The sequence below is a fragment of the Stylophora pistillata genome, chromosome 1 (assembly GCF_964205215.1).
Source record: "Stylophora pistillata chromosome 1, jaStyPist1.2, whole genome shotgun sequence".
Taxonomy (NCBI): Eukaryota; Metazoa; Cnidaria; class Anthozoa; order Scleractinia; family Pocilloporidae; genus Stylophora; species Stylophora pistillata.
In genome coordinates, this window is record NC_142519.1 from 3,390,984 (window position 1) to 3,417,500 (window position 26,517).

A 26,517-nucleotide genomic window follows, 5' to 3' on the forward strand; every position below is an offset into this window, starting at 1 on the left:
TTGTTGTTGTTCGATTTATCATCTACGGGTTTATATCGAATTAATTTGATGGCCTGCTCCCAGTTGGCTTGTTAGCTCAATTGGTAGAGCGCTGCACTAGTATCGCAGAGGTCAGTGGTTCGAATCCCGTACAGGCCTGAAATTTTTTTCAGGTCTGATTTCCACTATTGCTCAAATAGTGCTTTACTGCGAAGGATCGTTCTTATATACGTCTCATAACCGCAGTTCACTCATATGTTTCATATGTTTGTTGTTGTTAGATAAGAAGACCTCTGTAACGCTGATAGTGCAGGAGAACTTTATGCTTTCACTTGTAACCTTTGAGATCTCAAGGTTAGTACAGGGGTTTTGTCGCGTGGAGTGGCTAGACTTCTCTGAGTCCCTCAGTTATCGTGACTTTGACTTACTTTTTCCCAGAAGAACCCTGTCGTCATTGGCTAAATTTGCTCGTTCCCAAATTCCTTGATGAACTCAGTATACATTAGACCTGACATGTCCAGCCGTTAAGACGTTTGGGGAAATATCTGTGACTTTTTTGGTTGCCTTTGCCTTCCATTGCAGGCCTTTCTGTTCCTTTAATTTAAGGGGGAGAACAGTGGATTTTACGCTCGCCTAGCTGCTCAGGCTAGAGATCTCAGTCAAACATGTCGATATCCTCATTACCACGCCAGCCTTTCAACTATCAGAAATTACTCTGAAATATTTTCCGAATAAAAGATATATGTTGTGTGAACTCTGTTGGAGAAAGAACCATCCAGAATGACTAGTTCATGTAAAGAGAAGTTTCCCACTATGTTTTTTGGCCTTTATTTTTTCTTTTTCGTATCGTTTCAGAGCCAAGTAAGACTGAAAGACACGATTGTCTAGTGACAGCGGCGAAAGTTCTGTTTAATTGAGTTTAATTATTGCCTTAACAACTTGTTAAAATAAAGGATATGACAACGGGTATCAGTTACATTCTAAGGAAAGTAAATCGAGGTTGTAAACATTGTTCAAGTTAAATTAAAAGTTGAACAATTGAGAAAATCTGACGACTTCTGTTGCCTCGCGGTACGAATTCTTCTTTAAATTTGCAGAAAATTGCGATCCCCTAGCAGTTTGCAATGTAGGCGTCTTGTTGAAAGTACTTGAAACAGATCAGGTCCAGTATCCTACCAATCCACTCTGACCAACATCATCGATTCAAGAAATTGCAATGAATGGCAATTCATAGATTCTGTTGTTATTACACGCATATGGGATCCTGAAAGTTTTGTCCAAACTAGCCAACAATAAATATAGTTTACGCGAAGCCTTTTGAAAAATTTATTGTTATTATTATTATTTTACGAGAAAAAGATTTTTCTACTTTTCTCGTGTTAAAAGTAACATTAAACAGGATTCCCCTCAACTTAACGACAAACAAGTTCGTCATATTACAACAGTTTCCTTCATTGTCGTGCCAATACTTCAAAGTGCGGTTTGCAAAGAACAGTTACTTGCTTCGATCACCTTCATACTTGTTTACAGTTGCTGTTATTTCACACCATCTGCGCGATGGAAACGGGCGTGGCTTATGGTTTTGGCCTCTTGGGAGTACACCACTTCTAGTGAATTGGATCTACATGTGTTTTAGTGTAGTCCTAACCTTTACGTCAACTAGAAAAAAGCTGGTTGTTATTCCCGTAGCTAAACAAAATCCAGTTCTGCTGGATGCATGAAAAAATATTAGGTAAAACAATTTATCCATATTTTCAATATATAAGGACACACTAACCCGCATAACAGGGCCTTAATTCGCCGAGCGCGAAGCGGGAGAGATCATGTCCGAAGTGCGAGACGAGGAGAATACAAAAATAACCTCATTTTCTCCTTTCTCGTCTCGCACCCCGCGCTCTCGTCTCGCTATGCCAGTTATTGCTCAATATGGATAGTTTAAAATTCACCTGTCTTGAAATACTTTTAAGCCTCGAATGTGTTTTATGGATAAAAGTTCAAATCCCCCCCCCCCCACCCCTCCAAACCCTCCAGGATTAGCCGGCACCACCCCTAGTAAGTCACACTAAGATGATTGCAATGCTATCTAAAGGTGTGAACCATTAATTCCATAAAACCTTTGCCAAAATTGATAATAAAGAATTATGATCGTTTTTTGACAATTCAACTCTTTTACCAGTGTATTTTGGTTACCGAATTGCAAGCAAAACAACTTAAATTAAAGAAATCATACCTAGGATCATTTTTAACTCGGAGATGGCTGAAAGCTAGCCATTTCCAAGTTGTTGTTATGTCCTCAAGTTCACTATCCTACCATTTCTGTTACCGGGGAGCTTTGGTAAGTCTGCTGACTGGCCCATAAGGCTTTTGGATGTTCATTTCCTGCATGAGACTCGACGAAAAACTGATAACTGTCTAAAAATCTAACAACCTGCTGAGAAATGACGCGTATTTAACTGACAGCTGAGATCTGAAATCAGCAAATTTTACTCATGGCTGATAAATGGCCTGAAATTAAAACTGTGCGTGAGGTTTGTATTTGCATATGAGGCGCTCCGATAACTAAACCTCTCGAGTGCGACATGCGCGTCTTCTTGAATTTAAGCACTTTTAGGCCTCGCACATACAGTCCCTCAGCGCAACCCGAACGTCGAAAAATGAAAAATAAATTTTCTGGAATGATAAGATTCTCCAACCCTGCGCTTCGGTAACTGGTTTCTTAAATGCTGACTAATACCACGGCCAATTAATGCAAATTTGATTAGCTTACCACGCCAGCCACAAGACTATGCACACAACTTTCTTTTTTCGGTCTGCACTTCGTACAACAACAACAACAACAACAACAACAACAGCAACAAAATTGGGGCCGCGCGAAATAACATGCCTTTTGAGCGACCTGGTACGAGTTCGACCATTCTTAGCGTTCATTCTGACCCTGAAATTAGTAAATTCCCGTATTATCAAGCTGCATGCATTAAACTGCAGATTGGCGGACTTTCAGAGCTTCCTGAAGGTCTCACCACAAAAACCGAAACTGACCTGCATGGCGCAAGTAATTCTTGATTTTGTCACTCTTCTGTCATGAAATTATCAATCTGAAAGCTCCATGCAATTGAAGCAACATTTTAACCGTAACACTGCAACTTGCTATGCTACTAACTGTATATCACCTGCAAGTAGTAGAACATACTGAGACTGAAGCCCTCGAAAATTAGCAGGAGGAGCCTACAAAACTGGCCTGGCGAAATATATTCTCTCGAGAAATTTACCAGTCAAAGTCGTTATATCAGCGAAATCATGTGCTGTAGAACTGGTTACTTACAAATCGATTACCCACCTGGACCCTGCTAAGATTACAAATAGTGAAGGTGTAGTCTGATCGTCCGGGTGAGTGTAGTCCTGAGAAGGACTGTTGTCGGTGGCAGTGACTGACGTTTCGACAACCTGTGCGGAAGTCATCATCAGAGTCAAGTGAGTGATTGTTGTCAGTGGAATGTTCTTATTCCAGTTCGTGTGAAATGATCGGTTGGTTTTGCCGTGATGTTATTGGCTGTAAGACTCAAGTGACGTAAGTCGTTAGTGATTGGTCTGTTTCGGTCTGTCGGTAAAGCTAGGTTGTTCTTTTTCGGTCGTTTGTGATGTTTATGTCGTGAATGGGTCGTTTGTATGGGGCGGGTAGTTGTTGACATCTGTTTAGGGGAGTCTGTTCTAAGTTAGTAAACCAGCTTTCCAGAGTCAGTCGTTGAAAATAGTCAGTGCTGTAGGTTAGGCATTGCGCAGAGTCCCAGTCAATGTTGTGGTTGGTAAGTCGATGGTGTTCAGCAATGTGATTGCTGACATCACCTTTCCTCGTCGCCCGTCTGTGTTCAGTCAGTCTTGTTGTGAGGTTTCTGCCAGTCTCACCGATGTAGGAGGCTTGGCAGTCGGAACAATTGATCTTATAAATCGTTCCCTGTCTGTTCCTCGGTTCGTCTTTGTCTTTAACGTTGGTTAGTAACTGACGTAGTGTGGTGATGGGTTTGTGGGCGACGCGGATATTGAAGGGTAGTAAGATGCACGAGATGTTTTCAGACATACCTTTTATGTACGGTATGGTTGCTGTAGTCGTAGGGGTTGCGGTGTCGTTTGTTTCGGTAGTGGTAGTGGGTCGGTGAGTGTTTCGTCGGATGAAACACTTACCAGGCAGTCTTTTTCTAGACTGCCTGGTAAGCCACAACGACAACTCATTACGAACGACAGTTTACAGGAAACCGACACACACCGACAGATTACTAGACGAGTCATCCTACAACCCTACATCACACAAAGCCACAACTATCAGAACTCTAACACGACGCGCACAACTAGTATGTGACTCGACAGACAGCTTATCCGACGAGAACAAATACCTTCACCGTGTTTTTACGAAGAACAACTACAACAACGACTTCATCCGACGAAACACTCACCGACCCACTACCACTACCGAAACAAACGACACCGCAACCCCTACGACTACAGCAACCATACCGTACATAAAAGGTATGTCTGAAAACATCTCGTGCATCTTACTACCCTTCAATATCCGCGTCGCCCACAAACCCATCACCACACTACGTCAGTTACTAACCAACGTTAAAGACAAAGACGAACCGAGGAACAGACAGGGAACGATTTATAAGATCAATTGTTCCGACTGCCAAGCCTCCTACATCGGTGAGACTGGCAGAAACCTCACAACAAGACTGACTGAACACAGACGGGCGACGAGGAAAGGTGATGTCAGCAATCACATTGCTGAACACCATCGACTTACCAACCACAACATTGACTAGGACTCTGCGCAATGCCTAACCTACAGCACTGACTATTTTCAACGACTGACTCTGGAAAGCTGGTTTACTAACTTAGAACAGACTCCCCTAAACAGATGTCAAAAACTACCCGCCCCATACAAACGACTCATTCACGACATAAACATCACAAACGACCGAAAAAGAACAACCTAGCTTTACCGACAGACCGAAACAGACCAATCACGAACGACTTACGTCACTTGAGTCTTACAGCCAATAACATCACGGCAAAACCAACCGATCATTTCACACGAACTGGAATAAGAACATTCTACTGACAACAATCACTCACTTGACTCTGATGATGACTTCCGCACAGGTTGTCGAAACGTCAGTCACTGCCACCGACAACAGTCCTTCTCAGGACTACACTCACCCGGACGATCAGACTACACCTTCACATGTTACCCCCGGGTTCAAACCATTTACTGCAAGATTACAAATAGGTTGGCATCTATTACCGAACTTAACAAAGGACATTTTAGTAAATTGAGATGAGATACGCTCTTTGTTTGAATACGATCACATCCCCCTTCTGAAACCTCACTCCTTCTGGTCGCCTTAGTCAATTCATTAGCTGTATCTTTAGAAAAATTTTGGCAGAGTTAACTCTGCATTTGGAGTATCGTCCGCGCGGAAACCCGATTCATTCAATCTTACTCAAATTTTAAAGATTGGTCCATTTTCTGAAGCGACCAAACAGATAGCCACAGTCACATTTATTCCAATGTTGTCTCAAAGCACCATTTTCGAAAATTTTCGAACACATTGTACAAACCTGAGTTTCAAACATCTATCGACTTGTTAGCTTAGCAACATTCCGATTTCATGATTCAATGAGTAAGAAAGTTACTGAATGATGATGATCTTTTCACTTATGTTATAACTAAAGCAATAATCAGCAAATTATAAAAATTAAAAAAATTCCTCTCCAACGCTTTAGCTCAGTATTTTTTTCCTTTACTTTTCAAGGTCAGTATTAAAGCGATCCTCTAAGACTAGATTGTGTTAATCTTCACCTTTTCCGTCCAACCATCTTTAGCGTCCTGATGGAAATATTTTCCAGCTTGGCATTGACTCTTTTTAAAAGACTGTGAGATTTCCAGAGACACTTCGCTGCACATGCGGCTCTTTCTTGTACGCTAGCACTTTATACTTATTCCTCAAAGACTCTTGATTTAAGGCATTTTTGAAAAAAGTCATAATTGTCAGGTTACAGCTCTAAATTAGTAACTATAGTGGATAAAAACGACAAAAAATCTTTTTTTTCCTTTGTTACAAATTTAAACACTTAGATGGAGTATTTGCTGGTCTCGCATCTACCGTTAAACACGAAAACTAACAACGAAACTGCTTTTTGCATGGCAACTGCATAGCGAAGCGACGAGATAGTGATGAGGACTCATATAGCAAAATTTGAGCACTGAAAGGAAGTCGCGGTAATATCAAAAGAATCACATGATGCATCGAAAACTTATCGATATGATCAGTCTGTTCTATTAATTGAATAACGCACCTTGATAGCGCCGTACCATCACGTGACAGACGCCAGGGTAGGCGTTAATCGAAGGGCGTTAAAACTGAAAGTTAAAACTGCTTTTTGCATGGCAACTGCATAGCGAAGCGACGAGATAGTGATGAGGACTCATATAGCAAAATTTGAGCACTTAAAGGAAGTCGCGGTAATATCAAAAGAATCACATGATGCATCGAAAACTTATCAATATGATCAGTTTGTTCTATTAACTGAATAACGCAGCTTGATAGCGCCGTACCATCACGTGACAGACGCCAGGGTAGGCGTTAATCGAAGAGCGTTAAAACTGCAAGTTTTCTCGTGACATGGTCAAGCTATAAGTGATCACGTAAAGACGTGCAGCTGACTCTTACCTCATTACCATACAGTTATCAAAGTGAAACATAGAGAAGAAAACAAGAAGGCACACGACCGATTTATGGGTATATTTTTAACTGAATCTCCTGAGATTAATACCAATTGTAAAGTGCAATGTTCACCATGTTCGCCATGCTTTTCAGATATCCTAATTCAGCTTAAAAGTTACTGATACACATGCAAGTTGATATACAATACAAGTGAACTCTTCGCTTTGGATTCTACACATTCTAATAAGGCGAGTTAGGGTGCAGTGAAGTAAAACATTTTTTTTTTTCAGTTCGTTAGCGGGCGGTCTTCCACAAATCCTGCGATCTAATTGGTTCCAAGAGCGGGTAGTATTCTCCCTTCCGGCCGGCTCTGAGTGGGCGGTATCCGTTTCGGCTGAGTCGCTTTGCAGAACATCTTTAGCTTCGTTGTAATTTTTCATAAATATAACTTGTTTTACGGACTGGGCAGCACTTTTAAGAAAAGACTTCGGTCACTTCGGTTCTTCTGCAAAAATTGATTTTGAAGTAACTTTTGTTGTACTGAATTTGTTTTCTAAACGATTAAAACGCGGCCTAAAAGAAAATTTGTAACTTAATAATCCTGCTCAAAAAGTAATCAGAAATTTAAAACGAGAGGCATTTGCAGTTAACAATTACGTTACTCTCTTCGATTTGGACATTTCACAACAGAAACCGCAAGAATTCGATGACTGAAAGTCGCATCAAATCTGCATACGTTTAGCTAGAAAAAGAATCTCATTTGACTTCAGTTTTCGGTGGAAGAAAGAGCAGATTTACACACGCCGTTGCAGAAATCAAACATACAGACTTACTACTCCAAAACACACATTTGCTTTCAATTACGATTTGACTTACGATTTGACTTTCAGTGGCAAACCTTCCAAGATTAATTGTCGTTGGAAATAAACAATACTTTCCGTAAGATCCTCTGAATGTTTTTTGAGCAAAGATTAATTTAACTCGTCAGTGTGTGTTTGCCATGCCATGGTTCACTAAAAAGCGTGCATGCGATTTTTGTTTTGTTTTGTTGTTTTTTTTTGCTCTCCAGTCAAAAGATGTCAGATCGTGACAGATACTTATACACACAGTTTCAAAGTTTCCTTGGAAGCCATTTAAGTTATCTTCCTTGAATGGTTGACAGTTGAAAAGAATAATCCTCGAAACCGGCGCTTGCTGAATGTCTTATTTACCAAAAACGAATAAATTTCTTATAGAGATAAATTGCATTTTAATAACAGCACTGGCCCTGAAGAAGAAAAGCTATTCTCGTGAAAAGTTGGCCTTTCAAAAGTAACCTTTACCTTAAGAAGTGCCAGCATTTTTCTTTTTCTTTTGAGTTGGTCTGAGTGAAAGAGTGCGCTCGCTTGCGGGCTAGGCGGAAATAGCAAAAACATTTGACTGCTAATCTCTCATCACGTAATGTTGATTTAATGAAATATGTCCATCCTTCTTACTTTGATAGCAACTAAGGCGCTATAAAATATTTAAGAGAAAAAAGGTGTATTTGATTAAAAGCCATCATTACATGAAAACATTTTGACAGCCGACCAAGAATGCTCCAAGGACAGAAGGAAAGTGGACTATGATCTTAAAAAGAGAAAGACTTATTTAGAGAGAAAAGAGCAAAGCAAACAAACAAGGAAGCAGATAAAAAGAGTCAATCATAATCCGTTTCATTTTTTATGTCTTGTATAAACCTCACAACTACCTTTGCATTAGATTTAAAACAAACAGAACTTACCTATAAACGGAACGCGAGCTGCTAAATGTCATACAAGTAGTAAAAACAGTTCGATGGGCTTGGATGCAAGAAAAAAAAATGGATTTAGCACACGGAGAGGTAATACTTCCTAGGAGAGTAATTGTAAAACAACCCCTTCTTTAACGATTTTTTCGACGAAATCTTTAGGCACAACCAGAAAGGATTTTGGTGCTACCTAATTAAAGAAAACAACGGAAGGCGGAACAGGTCGCGATGGGAGAGAATAGTTCATTTGCTTGTTTTCAATTATTTTAAGGAAAATATTAGCCGTATAACAATGGCTTGATTTACCTAGGATATCAGTAAGCCAATTTACCAAGCTCACATACTGGACGTAGGCAATTGTTAAAAGAAATTAAAGAGGTAACATCATAACAAAAAGCTGGCTGGCTGGACGAGTGGCTGATTCTCGTTTGCTGAAAAGTCTGAAACTAAAGGAAACTTCGTGTCGAGGACAGATATCTTTTAATATAAAAACAAGGAGGATTTCTACGAAGGGGAAAAATTAATTACCAACAGTATCGGCTCTTGAGGGGGTGTATTTCCATGCCCTTTAATCATTTTATCAATCGAAAATCTCCGACAAAGCTACCCTACTCAATTGCGGTTCCTTTTGTTTGCTCAGTTAACAACTGATGAAGCGCGAGAAATAATTATGAGTAAACCATTATCTACCTTGAAAAAAAAATTGTCGCATGAGGGATAAAAAGAACTTAAACGAAACCATGCTCTTTTACTTGTGTATCTTTCAACTCTTAACAGATCACAATTAAGAAAATGTCCTCTGAAGTAATGAAAAGTCTCTCATACTTGCTCGGTTAGCAATTGAATCAAGGCAACACTTTTATGAGTAGACTAGTATCAGCTCTTTAAAAAGCAGAAAATGCATAATGTGATATTTACAACTGTTATAGAAAACATAGTTTGCATATCGAGAAAACTGCTGAAATTGCCTGATACGATATCTAAAACTGTTAAAAAATAAAAAACGCACAGATTTGCAGGGAAAATTGGGTTGTGAAAAGTACTTTCCAGAGATATAAAATTTGTTTGGAAAATTAAAAACAAAGCGTTGCACTTGGATGTTTTACTTCCATTTGAATTCATGTCCAAATCTTTCTGTTATCATTTTATCAGATCACAATGAGGGAAATACGATCTAAAATATTAAAATATCTCCTGGTTAGCAACCGGGCATAACAAGGTAATATATTTATGAGGAGGTCAGAAACAACCCGCTATGATATTGATAGTTGCTTAACATAGAAAAAAACTCAAATTAGATAATACAATATCTGAACTGCTTAAAATGCAGAAAATGTACGAAGCGATGATGAAAAAAAGAAACTAAAACAAAAACAAAGAAGAATGGGGAATTAGTGGTATGCTTGTGAAATTAGTAAAAGATTCTAATGATCTTTCAAATAGAGGACGACTTTAAAGGAAAAGAAAAAAGGACAAGCTTTCTTGCCACTCAGGCACGCTTAATGTTATTTAAAATCATTTTTTTAACCATATGCTCATCTCCCATCGGATTATACCTCTGATAACATCTCTTGTTTAACCAGATCCTAATGGCTTCTTTGGTTAACAAATGAAGATGCATGATAAAGCTGTAATAAGCAGATTATTATCAACTATTAAAACAAATTAGAGTGAAAGCATTCTAAGAAATTGGCAGGTGGCCCTCACGAATTGATGGGTACAAATAAGGGGGCAAATTTACGAGGAGAGAACAGTAGTGACCTTCATCGCATCTAACGCATGAATCTGGGAAACTGCGCGCACTGTACAATGGCCAAAGCTCTCTTTGGTTTGCTGTTCACTTGTTTTTTTCTGGAGGCCATGACTTCTCCATTCAAGGAGGAAGGTAAACGCGGACTAATGTCTGTTTGTGGGCAATTTAATCCCAAAGCTTCGTAGTTTTCCTATTTTTCGGTAGCAGCGGGAAATAGGAACTTCTAATTACCCCTATGGTACTCTATCGATTTGATTAGAAAACAAAAACTTCCTTTACTTAATTGTTTTTAACTTAAAATACGTCGTGGAAAACATGTAGTTTAACAGATCAGAGTTTTTTTTCAAATTACACGTGAGTTTTAACGTTATTACACCTTTCCTCTTTGACCATTCTAAATTTGGAATCACGACTTTTTGTGAAGGTCGTCCGTGATGACTTATTGATCATGTAGTTTGAACCTCCAATAAAGGGGATTTCATAAAGGATAGGAGCTGAGTATCCTGAGTCAAAGGGGGAGTCGGTGTTTAGTCCAACGGGATAAGTCTTGCTCGTTAAAGCTGATTGGTCAATACATTTGGCTGTAATCCCCGACTAAAGTTTTCCTGTTAGATTGGGCCAGTTTCGATTCAGTAGCTAAGTTAGGTTGTTTTGCCAGTTCCGTGGTTTCCTTCATAAAAAAAGCATGCAGACTAATTTTATTTAGAAAACACTAGTCCTTGTTGATAAAGTTAAACGAAAATAGAAGTAAAAGAAAAGGTGAGTCCATTTCCAAAAAGCTAAACTAACATCAGCTTAAAGGTAGAACTACGGTTTCTGTTTGTTTTTATATTTTCCATATTTTTAATTCCGAAAACAATATCCTCATTTACTTGAACAAGTAAGCGAACAATACTTACTTTACAAACTTATACAAAGGTGGAGAATATCACCCTGGATTCGTGACTCCTGAAATGGGCAACTACAACGACGATGATTGTCGCGGTAAGACACAACTGTTTGCATGGGATTATTTCAGAGTCAATGTAGCTTTTCTTTATTTACTCGCTGTTTTTGCATAATCAGCATTCAGCCTTTAACCCTGCCACTGCTTAGCCAGAGGGTTGCATCTCAATGCCTGGAAGACTGCTAAGTATCATGAGCGGTGGGCTTTGTATGAGTTGCAATTGAAACTAAAAAAACACTTCCCGCTCGGTCAAAAGATTGTGAAACTTTCCTTTGAGGGCTAATCTACGTTTTATCGTTTTACATATCAGAGCCTTGCTCCCTGGATGTTGCTGTCCTGATAGATGTGTCAAAAAGCATGGACAAAACCGAACGAGGAAAGCTAAAAAACTTCTTCAATAGTATAGTGGAAGAATTGCGAGTTTCTCCAGACGGCACTCACATGGCCATAATTACTTTTGGATCGGATGCCAACCTCATATTCACATTTTCAGACAACAAATATCACAATGCTGTCGCGTTGAAAGAGAAGGCAGGGGAGGCAATATCTTTTGAACCGGCTAAAGAGGGAACCCGCACAGACCTTGCCGAAGAACTGGCAGTGAAAGAAGTGTTTACTCCCGAGGGAGGAGACAGAGACAACTTCAGGAATGTAATGATCATTCTCACTGATGGAAAATATTGGAAACACCCCAAGGATACCAAGCCCGAAGTCAACTTCACTGTCACCACGAAAACACTGGAGGTAAAAATAATTAAAAATTCGATTTATTATTGACAAGGTATTTTTCAGCCAATGTTAGATATGCAAATATCAGTGTCTTTTTTGTCTTCACTTGTCGCATGGACAATGTTTTTTTTAAGATGAACTGTAGGCTTACTCTAGTACTCAAACACTCTTCTAGGTTCACTTTCTTTATTCTCTATCAGCTTCTTGAACACCTTACATTTTAGAAAACTTACCTCATATTTCCTCCATTTCTAACTTCGTCATTCCGATGAAGGTAACTTACACGGATATACCCTCTATATTAAGATAGGCACGTGTTTTGAATAACTTTCGGTGAAGTATATGCACTAGGAAACCCGGGCGCTAAAAATTGAAAGATAGGTCAAGGACATTATGCACCAGGAAGACCTCAGAACAGAGGGACGATAATTATAAGTTTTCCTTTTCCTAGACAAAAGGGGTAAAAGTAATCGTGGCTGGTATTGGCAGTGAAATAAAGAGTCAGAGAGATACTGATGCTAACTTGAAAATGGTGGCAGGAGAAGAGGGAGAAATAATCAAATATGCGAATTTCGAAGAGCTCTCCAGCAAACTCACTGATTTTAAGAAGAAAGTCTGTGGTAAGTGGACGTTCAAACGGTATCAGTCATTCTACTTTTTATCCGCCCTTTACATCTTACGTAATTAACATATGTGAAAGTGCTCGTGATACTTGAGTCACGCCCTCAATGACTTATGTTGCCTGATGTTGCCTATGACTTATGTTGCCTGCTTTTAGAGAAAAAATCAGAATAATATGCGAGGAATTCTGAAGTTGATGTGTTTTTTGTTTCTGATTTTGCTTTTCCTTTTGTTTTTTCTCTTAAATGGTAACTCAATAAGGAATAATTCGTCATTCAAAAAACAATTTTTAAATTTCAGCTGGTGAGGATAAAGGTAATGATGACAAACCTCGTATAATAATCACAATTTTAATTAAATAAATTTCATGGTGACTTAAATTGCGGATAAAATTCAAGCTTAAAAAAAAAATGCCGTCAAGCAATGCAGAAAAGAAGCCTGAGAAAAATTCAAGCCTCGACAGAATTCAAAACCGTCCAGTCCAGATACTAGTCAGCGGCTTCTACCAACTGCGATACGGAGCCATAAGTTTGGATCGAAGCAAACTTTATTGGATCCATCTTTTTCAAAAGTAATTTAATCGCAATTTTGATGACAAATATTTCATTTATATCAGCGAGGTTTATTCCGCGCGTAAGAGCGAATGTTACCAATGGTCAAACATTTGGTGGCTGCGCAACAACCAAAAAATGGATTCGGCTCATATTCTCGAGTTAGGTAGACGTTATGCTGAAACAAAGCACTGCATACTTCGTTTGGCTGAATATCGATTTATTTTCGAGAAAATCGATAATAACTGAATTTCGACCAAATGCCGCTTTTGAAGTTCAAAATTTCAGACAAATCTCGGAGCGTCACGCCACGAATTGAAAACACTTGGACTGATAAAAACTACCAAGTCTTGAAAAACAACATCAATAGATATGCTGACAACCATTAGAGCAATTCTTGATCGTTTATTTACACAATCTAATTTGATTTAACCGACCTTCTTCTAACAAGATTAAAAATAGGTCAAAAGTGACCCATTATTTCACTATGTGCTATACAAAATAATCGACTGAAAATCTGGCTTTTAGAAGGCAAAGTGTGGTTCTTTTCGATCTCCAAAGGATTTTTTGGGGAAATGATTCAGTGCTATTTAATCAAATTTTAAAGTTGGATAAAATGAACTGATTTGACGGTACTATCAGTTATTCAAAAATGTTCACATCCACACACAAACTCAATTGTTTCGCATTTTACATCCAATCTACAGCTTATTTAACATGATATCATCTTACCGTCCATATTGCTGTATCACAAAAGGGATTGCAGTCCTAAAATTATTGCATTGCTCCCTCAATAGCAATAGAACTTGGCAGGATAGTCAACATATCCTGATAATGATTGTTTACAAAGCGTATCTCGGGGTTTCTCTATTCCCATTTCGTTGAAATACTTCGCGTAAGAGACCTTTGTTTAAATGTAAGTCTACAACCGAACCGTGAACCAAATGCAAGCGGACTGCTGCTAGTTCAGAAACATGTTTCTCGCGTGCAGAATAACGTTAATGAATTCAAAATAAGGTCTACTGAAATAAAACGCAAAAATAAAACATTAGACTATGAAGCACGTGGCTACAGGAACTAAGGTAGTGTGTTAGATATACGAAACAGGAGCAAACAATTATCTAACTCCGATCATAATTTCATGTATCATAATTGAATGTTTCATGCTTCGGGGGATAAAGCTCATTTTAGGACAAAAAAAAGAGCGAAAGATCTTCCAAGGGCATAGCCCACCATACATCATTGTAGATGTGCGACAAAGAAAAGTGTAGTGTTTGAATATTTAAAGGAAGTTTTATAAGGGTCAAACCTGGAAAACCACAACTTTCGTTGAAATGTTTGTAAAAGCCAACGTTCAACAGCTTTATATTTATACTACTTCTTCTCCAGAGGCTACTGTGCCTTGTTAAGTTACTCGTGCCGATAGTAAGACTACGACCCAGGTAGCACGTTCACATTATCCACACCCACCTTTTCCCGGCAGCGGTCCAAAAAAAAGCTCACATCTGGAGATAAAACCATTTCTGCGTATCTCGGGACTCAAGAAACGCTTCGAGTTATCATTGCACCAGCTGACACAGCAGACTCGAGTGCGAGTCGGTATACTTACATCAAATACTTGCATTTTGGAAACAGTGGCTTTTATTTGAAAAATTAACTCAACTAGTTAGTTATTTAGTATTCTTGCCCAAGATGGTAGCCAAGTAGTGATCTATCCCCCTCAAATATGGACGGGTCCAAAGCCATCGATGCATTATATGTCGAAATATTATAGAGCGTGGCTAATGCGTAATGAAAAATTTAACAGAAGCCTGTTGTCTGGTCAGACCAGAATGTTCTCGCCCATCGGGAAAAGATTGACATCTAGATTTAACCAGAAAAAAAAAGTAAAGTAACCCATGTTGTGCCTATCTCCTAAATCTTTCCTTCCAAGATAATAAACTTAAGAAGTGAATGACTACTTCTTACAGAAGTCCAAAGCCAATCAATGCATCATATTGCGATATTATTGAGCATGGTTTGATATATCAGAAGGAACTCTGCCCCTCGAAGTAGAGCCTCTCGTTCGCCAAGCTTTGCACTAGCTAAGCGAGGGTTAAATTGTTATGGAATGTATGTCAGCAGGAGGAGAGAATATGGTTGCTGGACTAAGAACTAGGTCAATTTCGTCTTTTGGCCCGGAAAAACTAGCGGAATTGCTCTCAATCCGCCTTGAACAGGCAAGAAGAGGTCAAATTACTGTTTCCCGTTTTCTGGATTGTCTGTCGAAGTCACAGTATACTCTTACTATAGATTTGAACGAGCAGCAGATATCCTTATGAGGAGAACGACACGCAATGCTGTTGTAGAGTTCACATCTTTTCTCTGCAATTCGTTTTATTAGTAAACGAAAATGCCAGTTTCAAGGTAATTTCTGCAATTAATCAAACAATCAATAGAGATTAAAATAGTAAGGAAGAGGAAACAAATAATTCAATTTTTCAGCGTCTTAAAAAATACTTATAAATTATTTAAAATCCTTACCTCTACTCGAGGCAACTGTCATCTCGACCGGTTCCTTACACAAAGTAAGCACCAAGTGTGGTTTCAGCGATTAACGATTAAAACACCCCTCTGCATTTCATTTGGTAGGTTTGACTGTAACTCATTTTGAATATTAGATACCGTCAACAGAAGAAAATTTAGTAAGAGTGCAGGGAAGTTGAAAACTTACCAACAGTAAAATACAGTAGTACTGTAGCAAGCAGAGGTTTTAATCACCGAACTAGGTTTATCTTTCGTTCTTTTTGTCCTAAAATGAGCTTTATCAACATAAACAATAATTTACAAAATAAAAATATGAACTCAATAAGGATCGGAGTTAAATAATTGTTTGCTCCTTTTTCTTTTATGTAACACTCGACCTTAGTTCCTGTAGCCACGTGCTTCAAGGTCCAAAGTTGTATTTTTGCGGAGTTGTCAATTTCTGTGGACCCCAAGTTTGAATTAATTAGAGTTATTCCGCACACGAGAAACATGTTTCTGAACTAACAACATTTCGCCAACATTTGTTCGCGGTTTAGTTAAGGACTTATATTTAAAAAAATATCTCTTACGTGAAGTAATTACAGCCTCCTTTTCAACGAAATGGAAAGAGAGAAACCCTGAAATACGCTTTGTAAAAAATCATTATTAGGATGTGTTGACTATCCTGCCAAGTTATATCGCTATTATGGGAGCGATGCAACAATTTCAGGACTGCAATCCCCTTTTGTGGTGCAGCAATATGGACGGTAAGATGATATTATATTAATTACGCTGTAGATTGGATGTAAAATGCGAAAAAAAATCGACTTTGCGTGTGAATGGGGAGTGGTCAACTAACGTATGTATGTATGTATGAATGTATGTATGTATAATGTGTACATTTTCGAATAACTGACGGCATCGTCAAATCAGCTCATTTTAGCCAACTTAAAGATTTGATTAAATCGCACTGAATCATTTCACAAAATAATGCTTTGGAGATCGAAAAGAACCACACTTTGCCTTCCAAGAGCCAGATTTTCAGTCGATTATTAGCACATAGTTAAATAACGGGTTACTTTTGACCTATTTTCAATCTTGTTAGAAGAAGGTCGGATAAATTCGATTACGTTGTGTCAATAAGTGATCAAGAATTGCTCAAAATGCTGTCAAATTATGTATTGATGTTGTTTTTCAAGATTTGGTAGTTTTTATCGGTCCCAGTGTTTTTCATTCGTGGCGCGAGGCTCCGAGGTTCGTCTGAAATTTTGAGCTTCAAAAGCGGCATTTGCGCGAAATTCAGTTATTATCGATTTTCTCGAAAATAAATCGATATTCAGCCAAACAAAGAATGTTGTGCTTTGTTTCACCATAAGGCCTACCTATCTTGAGAATATGAGTCGAATCGATTTTTCGGCTATTGCCACCATATTTTAAAAACGTTCGATTTTTAATTGGCCACATTTCCTCTTAAAATTCATTTGCAGGTCAAAGAACCCACTAGAATTTGTGTCGCTCGCAATGCCCCCGCGTGTGTCTTCCTAGCTTGGCAAGTAGCATCAACCAACTAGTGCCTGGGAAGCGCAGACTCGATTTTGTGTCCTTCCATATTTTCCGATTATAAAGCTGTGTTATGACTGCTTGAACCCTCTAGAAAGATCGCACGTTTTTTCTAAGAAATGCACAACATGAGCATTTTTAAAGGTCTTTTCATAACCATCTCCATGTCATTGAAAAAAGCAGTTATGCTTTTCTGGTAAATTTCCACGAGGTCAATAATCGGATGATACTTAGTACCTTACCATGGTCAATTTGCAGTTGTGGATGGTCGTTACACAGACTGGTCGGAGTCTGAGTGCAGTGCAACATGTGGGGGAGGAACCTTGACTCGGACGAGAACCTGCACCAATCCTCCACCTTCCAACTGTGGAAAGGCTTGCATTGGGCCTGCTGTGCAGACTTTTGCGTGCAACGAAGAAGAGTGCCCTCGTAAGTCAAAGCTTTGTTCAATAACAAAATATTTTGTTCTTCTGTGTTCTAACAGTCAATTTTAAATCTAAAAAGTAAGGCTTTTGATCTTGTGTATCTCTTGACACAGCGTGGGGCTGGTGCTGATGTCCATACGTGCTTCAAATCAATCCCAGATTTATCTTGTTCCCATCGTGATAGTTCATCGTAGAGGAGAAAATAATCTTTTCATACTTTCCCTCAAAAGGATGTAACATAAAAATTTTCATCTTCACTTCCTCCATTGAATCGGTCATCAGCCTTAGTTTGCCCTTAGTTGCCCGAGCTCCTATTCCCACGGCTATCACATGGACACCTGAATTTCGCAAGGGCTGAGAGGCACCCATCAAGCCATTAGCGTCGTTGGATTGTTCACCATCAGTTAGTACCACTGCAATCTTATATGCGTCGTCTCTTCCCTCTTCAAACACCTCTTTTGTTTTTAACAAGGCCAAGTCGATGCACCATAAAATTGATGCACCATAAAAATTAAAAACAAATTTGGAGACTTGTACTTAACTCGTTTTTAATTTTTAAGGACCTCGTTGGAGAATATGATACCACAAAAGAGAAACTTCGAAAGATGTAGAAAATTGGGAATAATTACCTGGCGAAATCCAGTTCATATCCTAACTAAGTGGTTTTGTTTACTCAATACAGGATGCCCAATGGATCTGGCGTTTGTTTTAGACTCTTCAGATACTATTGGTCAAGCGTTGAAAGGCGCAAAGGACCTTGTAAAGGATATGGTGAAAGGTCTAAAACTAGGACCAGATGATTCTCGAGTAGCCCTGGTTTTGTTCGCTGAAACAGTTCGAGTTAAGGCTCGATTTAGTCGTAACTATGGCGTCAAAGAATTTCAAGATATCGTACAAAGTGTGAACAGCATCGGTAGCCGAACAAGGATCGACTTGGCCTTGTTAAAAACAAAAGAGGTGTTTGAAGAGGGAAGAGACGACGCATATAAGATTGCAGTGGTACTAACTGATGGTGAACAATCCAACGACGCTAATGGCTTGATGGGTGCCTCTCAGCCCTTGCGAAATTCAGGTGTCCATGTGATAGCCGTGGGAATAGGAGCTCGGGCAACTAAGGGCAAACTAAGGCTGATGACCGATTCAATGGAGGAAGTGAAGATGAAAGATGAAGCCCTGACATATTTCCAGGAGCTAACTAACAACCTTAACCAGAATCGCTGTGGTAAGTATTGCAAATCTTATTTATAGGAAGTAAATAGGGTGTTCTCCATTTTGATACAGAAATATTGAAAATGGCGACTTAGAACTTTCCAATTTCTTGCTTTTGACTTTAGTTGAAAGTTAATGGACGCAGTGCAAGATTCGGAACGAAAAGTATGGCGAGTGAGGAACTTGAGTAGAAGAGTTAAAAATAAAACAACAAAAATCAACAATAACTCAGCGGTCAGGGCAATCTTCAATTCCGAAATTTTGCTGTCACGGTAATAAGGGTAAGGCCATATATGAGCCCATATGGCCCGTTCAAGCTTGTCCGCTTTGATCTTGCGCAATAAAAAAATTCGCGAAGCGGACTTACAAAGTTCGCAAGTTTTGGACAATGTCGGCGATGGAGTCGCAATAAGCAGCGAAAGATAGTCAAATCAGGTAGCGTCGTAAAAAGCAGCAAAAGGCAGTCAAATCAAATAAGATATAAATGACTTTCGTGGGTTTATTGTGTTTACTTCGATCAAAGAACAGTTAAAAAATGCACGGTCGTGCGTACATAAATATTTTTACCATGGTAAAATAAAATGGAAAATATGTAGGACTTGAGCCCGCGATATGTTATATTCGCTGGCGGCGCCTATGGGCGAACGCTGTGTTCTGGTGGTAAGTACTTGGTGTAATCCTTAATGTATATTAATGAATGCAAATGACCATTTATTCCCATATGTTCGTCTGTATTGATGCATGTATGAAGGATTTCACCAGGTACCTACCGTTCTGGTAAGCCACCCGAGCGGGGAAGGTGAGCCCATCTTGCCCGAGCGCGATTACCCGCATTGATCCCGCGCATGAAAACAAATTGAATTAGTACTAAGTTCTAACCTCCCGGTTAGCTCAATTAATTAGAGGCTGGATTGTTGTGCGGGAGGTCGAGGTGGATGGTTCGAGCCCCGGCCGGACCAACACTCAAGGTCTTAAAATAACTGAGGAGAATGCGCTACCTTTCAAGACATGGATAGACATTCAGGTCTTCTCGGATAAGGACCAATAAACCGTAGGTCCCGTCTCCTGCATCTATTAATTAGTTAATTTGGTTAGCCAGGGGACGTTAAAGATCCCACTCACGAGATTACTGTGATGTGGTCTGGCCTGTTTACTGGGAGTTGGGGGAAGGGGGGCATCTCCAAATAAGTTTCCTTCGATTGTTTGTAAACTGCTGATGCAGTCCGGCCAAATCCCTCGAAAAGTGTTGTGATGCGCATTTGATCATATCCACATGTTAATTTGCGCAATATAAATTTTAGTTTATTATTATAATTATTACTAAGTTCGTAACAATGCCGACGGTGGAAACATAAAAAAGCGACAAAAGTTAGTCAATACAAAGAAAATAGAAACGACTCTCGTGAGTTTATTGAGCTACAAACAGTCAGCTTTCTTACATGGCTCTCGAAATAAACAAGTCATTCTTAATTCCTAATAAAGCGAAATCTTCTTGACATATAATAGATCCGTTATTGACCAAGCTTGTTGGGCAAGAATGGTTGGATATTAGCTTCGTTCTTTTTATGCATTTTTATGGACCTCGACTTCGTCTCAGTCAATAATATGCAAAAAAATAAATTAAATTAAATAATAAAAAAATCGGTCAATATCCAGCAATCTTGACCTCGCGCTTGATCAGCAACGCACAAGTATCCGATCTCTGTAGTTTAGTGGTAGAGATTCAGAATGTCCAGTCTTAAATTATAGGGTCCTATTGCCCTGGGGACGCAGATCTTTTCTGTGTGACAAAATGAATGAGATGTATTAGTATTAACTGAAAGACCTCAAAGTTTTCGGATGTTCTTACACTATGACACAATTATTCCTGAAAAGCGCGTCAGAAATGAGATGGTAAAGAGTCAGAGAATACGTTTAAAATGTTGCTAATACATTAACAAGCATCTTTTTTCCTGAAAGCTGATATTTTGCTTTTTCTCTCATGATTACACAGTTCCTCCAAGACCCAAGCCTCCGGCCCCAGGTAACGTGCAGTGTCTTTAAATGCTCTTTTCTGAGGGAAATAGTAACTTATGTCACTGGGCGCTAAATAATTTTTCTCCCTTTGAAACTAGAAAAGAAGTCATTGATATTTTATTTCAAATCATCTGAATTCATTTTTTCCTCTTCGTCTTCAGAAGTTTGCAAGGACAATGCAAAAGAATGTGCAGCCCATAAAAGTGCAACATACTGCAAAACCGATCATGCAGGAGTAGACTGTCGCAAGACTTGCGAACTTTGCTTTGGTCCAGTAAGTACAGAGCTTATGTTTCGGAAAAAAATTCTGCTGGAATTCCCAGGTTTATGCGAAAATAAATTTCCTCGACTCTTTTTTCCTTTTCAAATCATTGCAGGGCTTGACGGGGAAAAAGAAGTGAACAGGCAAGGAGATTACATCTTGACACTGCCAAAAATCGCATTTAATTAACTGTAATGAGAGTCTGAAAACTTTGTTCAAACTTTAGAAATGGAGGGTCAAGTATCAGGAAAATGCTTTTAAAAGGGGATCAAAGTTGTATAACACTGCTTAAGTTAAACTGAATAAAAAGATAAAAAAAAATGAGATGGAACTGATAGCTTTAATTGTATTACGGAACGGTGAACTCGTTTAGAACAGACCTGTTGCCTTTATCGTGCAATGTACGCGGTCCAGATACAAATACAGATCTTTATTGAAGCGTCCTAAATGGGTTTTTCACCATCGATACAAATGCTCAAAAGAAATAGAACAGAAGTTAAAAGATATGGTTTCGTGATAAACCTTAAAATGAATTGTTTCCACTAACTCCTTTATTTCCTTTATCCTTTTCTCTTCTTTTTCTTCTTTTTCCTCTTTTTCGTCTTTTTCGTCTAAACGCAACAACCTACTGCACCTTCTTATATAATTCCTTACAATCTTGCTGGAAGATTCTACAGATTTACAACACGACTCTTTTAGTAACATTACACCATAGAATTTTCCAGAATTTACGGTAAACAACTCGAGTTTCTATATATAGACGTCACGTACTCATGTCGAAACCACTAGAACTTTCCTAAAGGACTAATCAATAATGTTCTGGAAATCATAGGATAATTGATAAACGTGCCAACTAACATGTCTTCTGTCCAGGATATAAAACTATAGTAACTGCGAAATATATATATATATATTAAACCCCTGAAGAGAGAAGCGATTCACGAAACAGGCTTGTCGGGAAATGTAGTTACGTCCTTTTTTCCTCTCGTAATATTTATATATATATATATATATATATATAAAGTGTGACTTGATTTTCGTAGAACAGTGCTCAATACATAGAAGTAGAGCGAAGTATATGTTGTGGGAGGAAAAAGACAAGTAAACTACAAGTTCATCCCTACAAGCCTGTTTCGTGTCCTCCCTGTCATCTGACAAAGCATCCTTAGACCAAGCCGCACCCCCATACCAGAAAGCACTTGACAAAAGTGGATACCACTACACCCTAAAGTACGAACCAGCCAAAACAAGCAAACGGAAAAACCGACAACGCAATAACATCCTCTGGTACAACCCTCCTTTTAGCAAGAATACCAGCACCAACATCGGACACAAATTCCTCGCCCTAGTAGACAAGCACTTTCCCAAAGATCACAAGCTCAGAAAAATCTTTAACCGAAACACCATCAAAATCAGTTACAGCTGCATGAACAACACGAAACAGATAATCGACAACCATAACAAACGCATCCTAACAGCATCTATACAATCTGATGACACCGCCGCCACCGCCACTACCATTGATAACAACGAGACATGCAACTGCCGACAAAAGAACACATGCCCGCTCGACGGAAACTGCCTGCAACCATCAGTAATCTACCAAGCCTCCGTTACACGCAAAGACAACAACACGACAGAAACGTACATCGGACTCACAGAGAATGACTTCAAAACAAGATACAGAAACCACACCGCATCATTCCGCCACGCTAAACACAGAGACTCTACCGACCTCAGCAAGCACATCTGGACCCTCCATTACCAGCAATCCGAGACATTTTACTCCCGCGGTCCGCGAGGTCAGTAGTTTCTTCAGGTTCTACTGTTCATGCGCTATGGCGTCAGATTTCATGTAAACATGGAGCGAAGTAGATTTCCGCGGAGGAATCGAGTTGATTATAAAGCACTAAATGTTCTTTCTACAGTGGATTTAGAAGTTCATTTGAAAGGAAGGAGAAAATTTAAAAGCGGATCTAAAGTTTATTTTGTGGAGAGACTTATCAGCCGGCGAAGATTGAAGAACGAGGTATGTGTATTGACCCTTTTATGTTCCTGCAGCTATATTTTACTTCGGATGAAATTTATACTACAATCGAAGTAAGTTCATAAACAGCTCTAATCAATCTCTGACAATTTCAGGACTTTGAATACCTAGTAAAATGGAAGGACTGGCCATTGTGGACAAGCACGTGGGAGCCTTCGGCTCATTTGAATGAGCATCTTATCAGGTATATTTAGTTTGTTTTCGATGGTGATTTTAAGCTTAAATGTGAGCTTCATTATAGAAGATGGTTTGATCGTCTTAACCGTAACACGTTTTCGATTCCAATCTTATGTTTTGTTTTCTGCATTAAAAACTTTCTAGGGCATACAGCAACCCCACTGTTACCGTGGAAAGACTACAGAGCGCATCAGTTGCATTTCTGGAAGGCATTCTTTCAATCCTAAAATCGAATGCGGTTAAAGTTCTTTATTCCACTGAAATTAGAATGGATCATGATATTGTGAGATACGTTTTTAAAGGAAAAGGTAAAAGAGCAGAAGACGGAGTTAGTATACTCTATGAAAAAAATGATTTTACTCGATTTGAACTTCCACCATATTGGTACTATTATTTCAATCAACTTGGACAAGGAATAGCAGTTGACTTTCCTGTTAAGTTAAAAACTGTCCTTAACAATTCAAAAAAACGTTACGTTTTATCCAGTGGTCAGGTCAAAATTGCTCCAAATTTTCCAGTTGAAAAAGTTATGATATATGTCAACAGGAAAGCATGCGATTGTAAAAACATTTAATTTATCTTAGAACAGATAAATATAAAACAAGAAAATCTACAAAATAATTTTGCAGAGATTTCTAGTGGAATATGTGATTGCAACAATTGAAAATCAAAGAAAGTTATATGCTTTATGATTAAATACACTATATCAAAATTATTGTTATTATTTTGTTGTAAGCATATAAACAAACAAAAGTTTAGTATTCATATTAGCATTAAAAATTATTCACAAGATATTTTTGCAAATAATCAAATTAAAAAATATATTTTGTGATACATGTCTGCATATCTGTTGTTCCTTTGCTTGCCATAGTTACTGATTTTGCTTCAAAATCTCAACCAATTGACATTTTTTCAGCTTTGCAATCCCTTTCACATTAATACCTATAGATTTGATTTCCTGTCTTAACTGCTTAACAGTCATTTTGTTGTATTTATCTTCGCTTAAGTTATTTCCTTGTACATCAGCTCCATTGTGGTCATTTTGTAGTTCTCTTAAACATGCCCTCTTTCTTTTTTTTCGTGTCTCGATGATGCCATCCTCCCAGTAAGCTGCTTTTCGTTTGGTGTACTGCCTTTTTTCTCTCTCGCAGTGCTTTAGTGCCTCCTGCCTGTGTTCCAGAAGCAGAACATCCTGAGCCGCATCCCACTTATTTGATTTTTGAAAGTATATTTTCTTGGCATCATCATTATTTTTTTCAATGCCTTGACCAGTGAACTGTCTGAAGTTTTTATGATTTTTGATGAACATTGGTACATGATATACTAATGCATGCATGTAAGGAGTCACTCTCTTCTTTTCATATCCTATTCGAACACCACCAAGTGAACAAAACAAATTTACAAAGTCTTTAGATTTCTGGAAAATGTCAAGGTAAAAGTCACCAGCATTTGAATCAGAGTTGATTAAACTGTAGAGTGTATAAAAATCTTTCCAGAGTTTGATGACTGTTTCTTTTGTTTCTGGGAACAGGATATCTAGTTCTTCGAGTTTTGCTGGCAAAAGTTTTGTCAGCTTTTTCTTGTCAGACCCAACAAGGCTAGTCCAGTCATATGTTCCACTGCCTTTCCCATCAGCATTTTTTTTCTCCCAGAGAGAAAAAGTTATGCCGAGTTCATTGATTGTTTTAATGAGAATGTCAAGGTTTACACCCTTTTCCTTACCCCGAGCCATGTTAAAATCTTGCTTTGCATCCTTCTCCATTACTTCTGTGATTAAATTTTCAGTCAGTTTGTCAGTTACTCTCAGCATTAAATGCAATTCATCAAGAATAATGTGGTCAAGCTCAATAGTAAACAATGGACTTTTCACACATGAAAATTTCTTTGAAGAGGAACTTAACTCTTTAATTTCTTGGAGTGTTCTCTTGAGCTCTTCGTTATAATGGGACAGATCTTTGGACATGTCCCACCTGAAAAGCTTGTGCACCTTACACCAAAGGCATGCATAGTCTGAGGTAGCCCCAGACATCCCCATGGCCATCAGCAAGAACTTGTAGTCTCCACCGAGAAATAATTGAACAGCTATTTCTTTGTCATTAACCTTGATCTTCCCATTTTTATTCACAGAATTTATGTCATTGATAATTTCTGAAAATGATGTCTCAATTGTTTCATATTTTTCAGGGCCATTGACTACACCAATTGTCCTGTTGCCCTTTGATGACATAACTAAATCCCCTGTTTGAAGGAGTGAGAATGACATTATCATAAAATTTGCTGACCTCGACATCTTCGCACCATCACAACTGATCTTTACCTTTATTGGTTCATCACCTTTGTGGTTTGAATTTGACTCCAAAAATTGTTTGATGTGATCTTGTAGAGTTTCAGAAAATGAAAGTTGTGCACCAGGGTATTGACCTGGTGTTCTTTCAATATGACAGAGTTTATTCAGTTCATTCCTCCTTTGTTTGATCAAATATGTCCTTGGTAAATCTTCAGACAAAAGAGACAACTCATGGTAAAGTTCATCACTTGCACAGAATTTGTCCAGTAAAAATAGAAGAGTTTCTAGGTTGTTCTGGTCAGTCTCATTAGCTGACAACTGGTCAAATTCCAGGGTGTGAAATTCATTAGTTGCTGCCTCCTGGACCTTGAGAAAAGACAGCTTGAGTCCATGTGACTCAAGAAACCAGAGGGCAATTTCTGATTTTTCTTTCAGCTCCTTCAGTCTTCTCGATTGCTGTCTTTTTCCCAAACTGTCTATAGTTTTCCCTTGGCAAAGAAAACCAGTCTTTTTCTCTAAATTTTGTATGTACTCAGAAAGTTCTTTATTTTTTTCTTCAATATCTCTGAACTTTTCCTCTGTAGTTTTGACCGTTTCTCCCATTTCATTTTCTTTTCTTCTTATTGCTTCCATCATTCCCCTTGCCAAGCTTTCCTTCTCCTTCTCAAGATCCTTGTACCTCAATTTCCATTCTTTTATTTCTTGCTCTGCAGCAGACAGATTCTCTTCTATTTCATGAGGCACCACAAGCTCAGTTTCATAAATGTTAAGGGTTAGCCCTTTCCTGTTTGCCTCTTCTCTCTTACTTCCACTAACTTTCTTCCCAGTGTATTTGTTCACAACTGCACCGGCTTCACGTCTCAATCTTCCGTGGATTCTTGATCCGTTCTCCTTGCTTACTTTAAACCATCGACCAGGAATCCAAAAATTAAGAAGGTCAATGTAGTTTAACTCATTTCCTCT

General features: G+C 38.6%; 2 protein-coding genes across 3 annotated transcripts; both read left to right on the forward strand.

Annotated features, from left to right (window-relative positions):
• The first annotated feature begins 10,194 nt into the window (after positions 1-10,194).
• On the forward strand, positions 10,195-21,367 carry LOC111319973 (matrilin-1). Of its 2 annotated transcripts, XM_088731437.1 has the most exons (9): positions 10,195-10,351; positions 11,138-11,203; positions 11,476-11,909; positions 12,346-12,514; positions 17,390-17,560; positions 18,239-18,778; positions 20,759-20,788; positions 20,943-21,055; positions 21,159-21,367. In XM_088731437.1, exons 1-9 carry the CDS (start codon positions 10,246-10,248, stop codon positions 21,180-21,182), a joined length of 1,653 nt encoding a protein of 550 aa, XP_088587563.1. In that variant the 5' UTR covers positions 10,195-10,245; the 3' UTR covers positions 21,183-21,367. The 2 variants fall into 2 exon arrangements, with proteins under 2 accessions (XP_088587563.1, XP_088587566.1); XM_088731440.1 differs by lacking the exon at positions 11,138-11,203 and having other exon boundaries at positions 10,210-10,351.
• Positions 21,368-22,796: 1,429 nt separating this feature from the next.
• Positions 22,797-24,103, forward strand: LOC148740854 (uncharacterized). Its single transcript, XM_088731456.1, has 3 exons — positions 22,797-23,072; positions 23,186-23,274; positions 23,412-24,103. The coding sequence occupies exons 1-3, from the start codon at positions 22,875-22,877 to the stop codon at positions 23,839-23,841; spliced, it is 717 nt and encodes a 238-aa protein (XP_088587582.1). The 5' UTR covers positions 22,797-22,874; the 3' UTR covers positions 23,842-24,103.
• Positions 24,104-26,517: the final 2,414 nt, after the last annotated feature.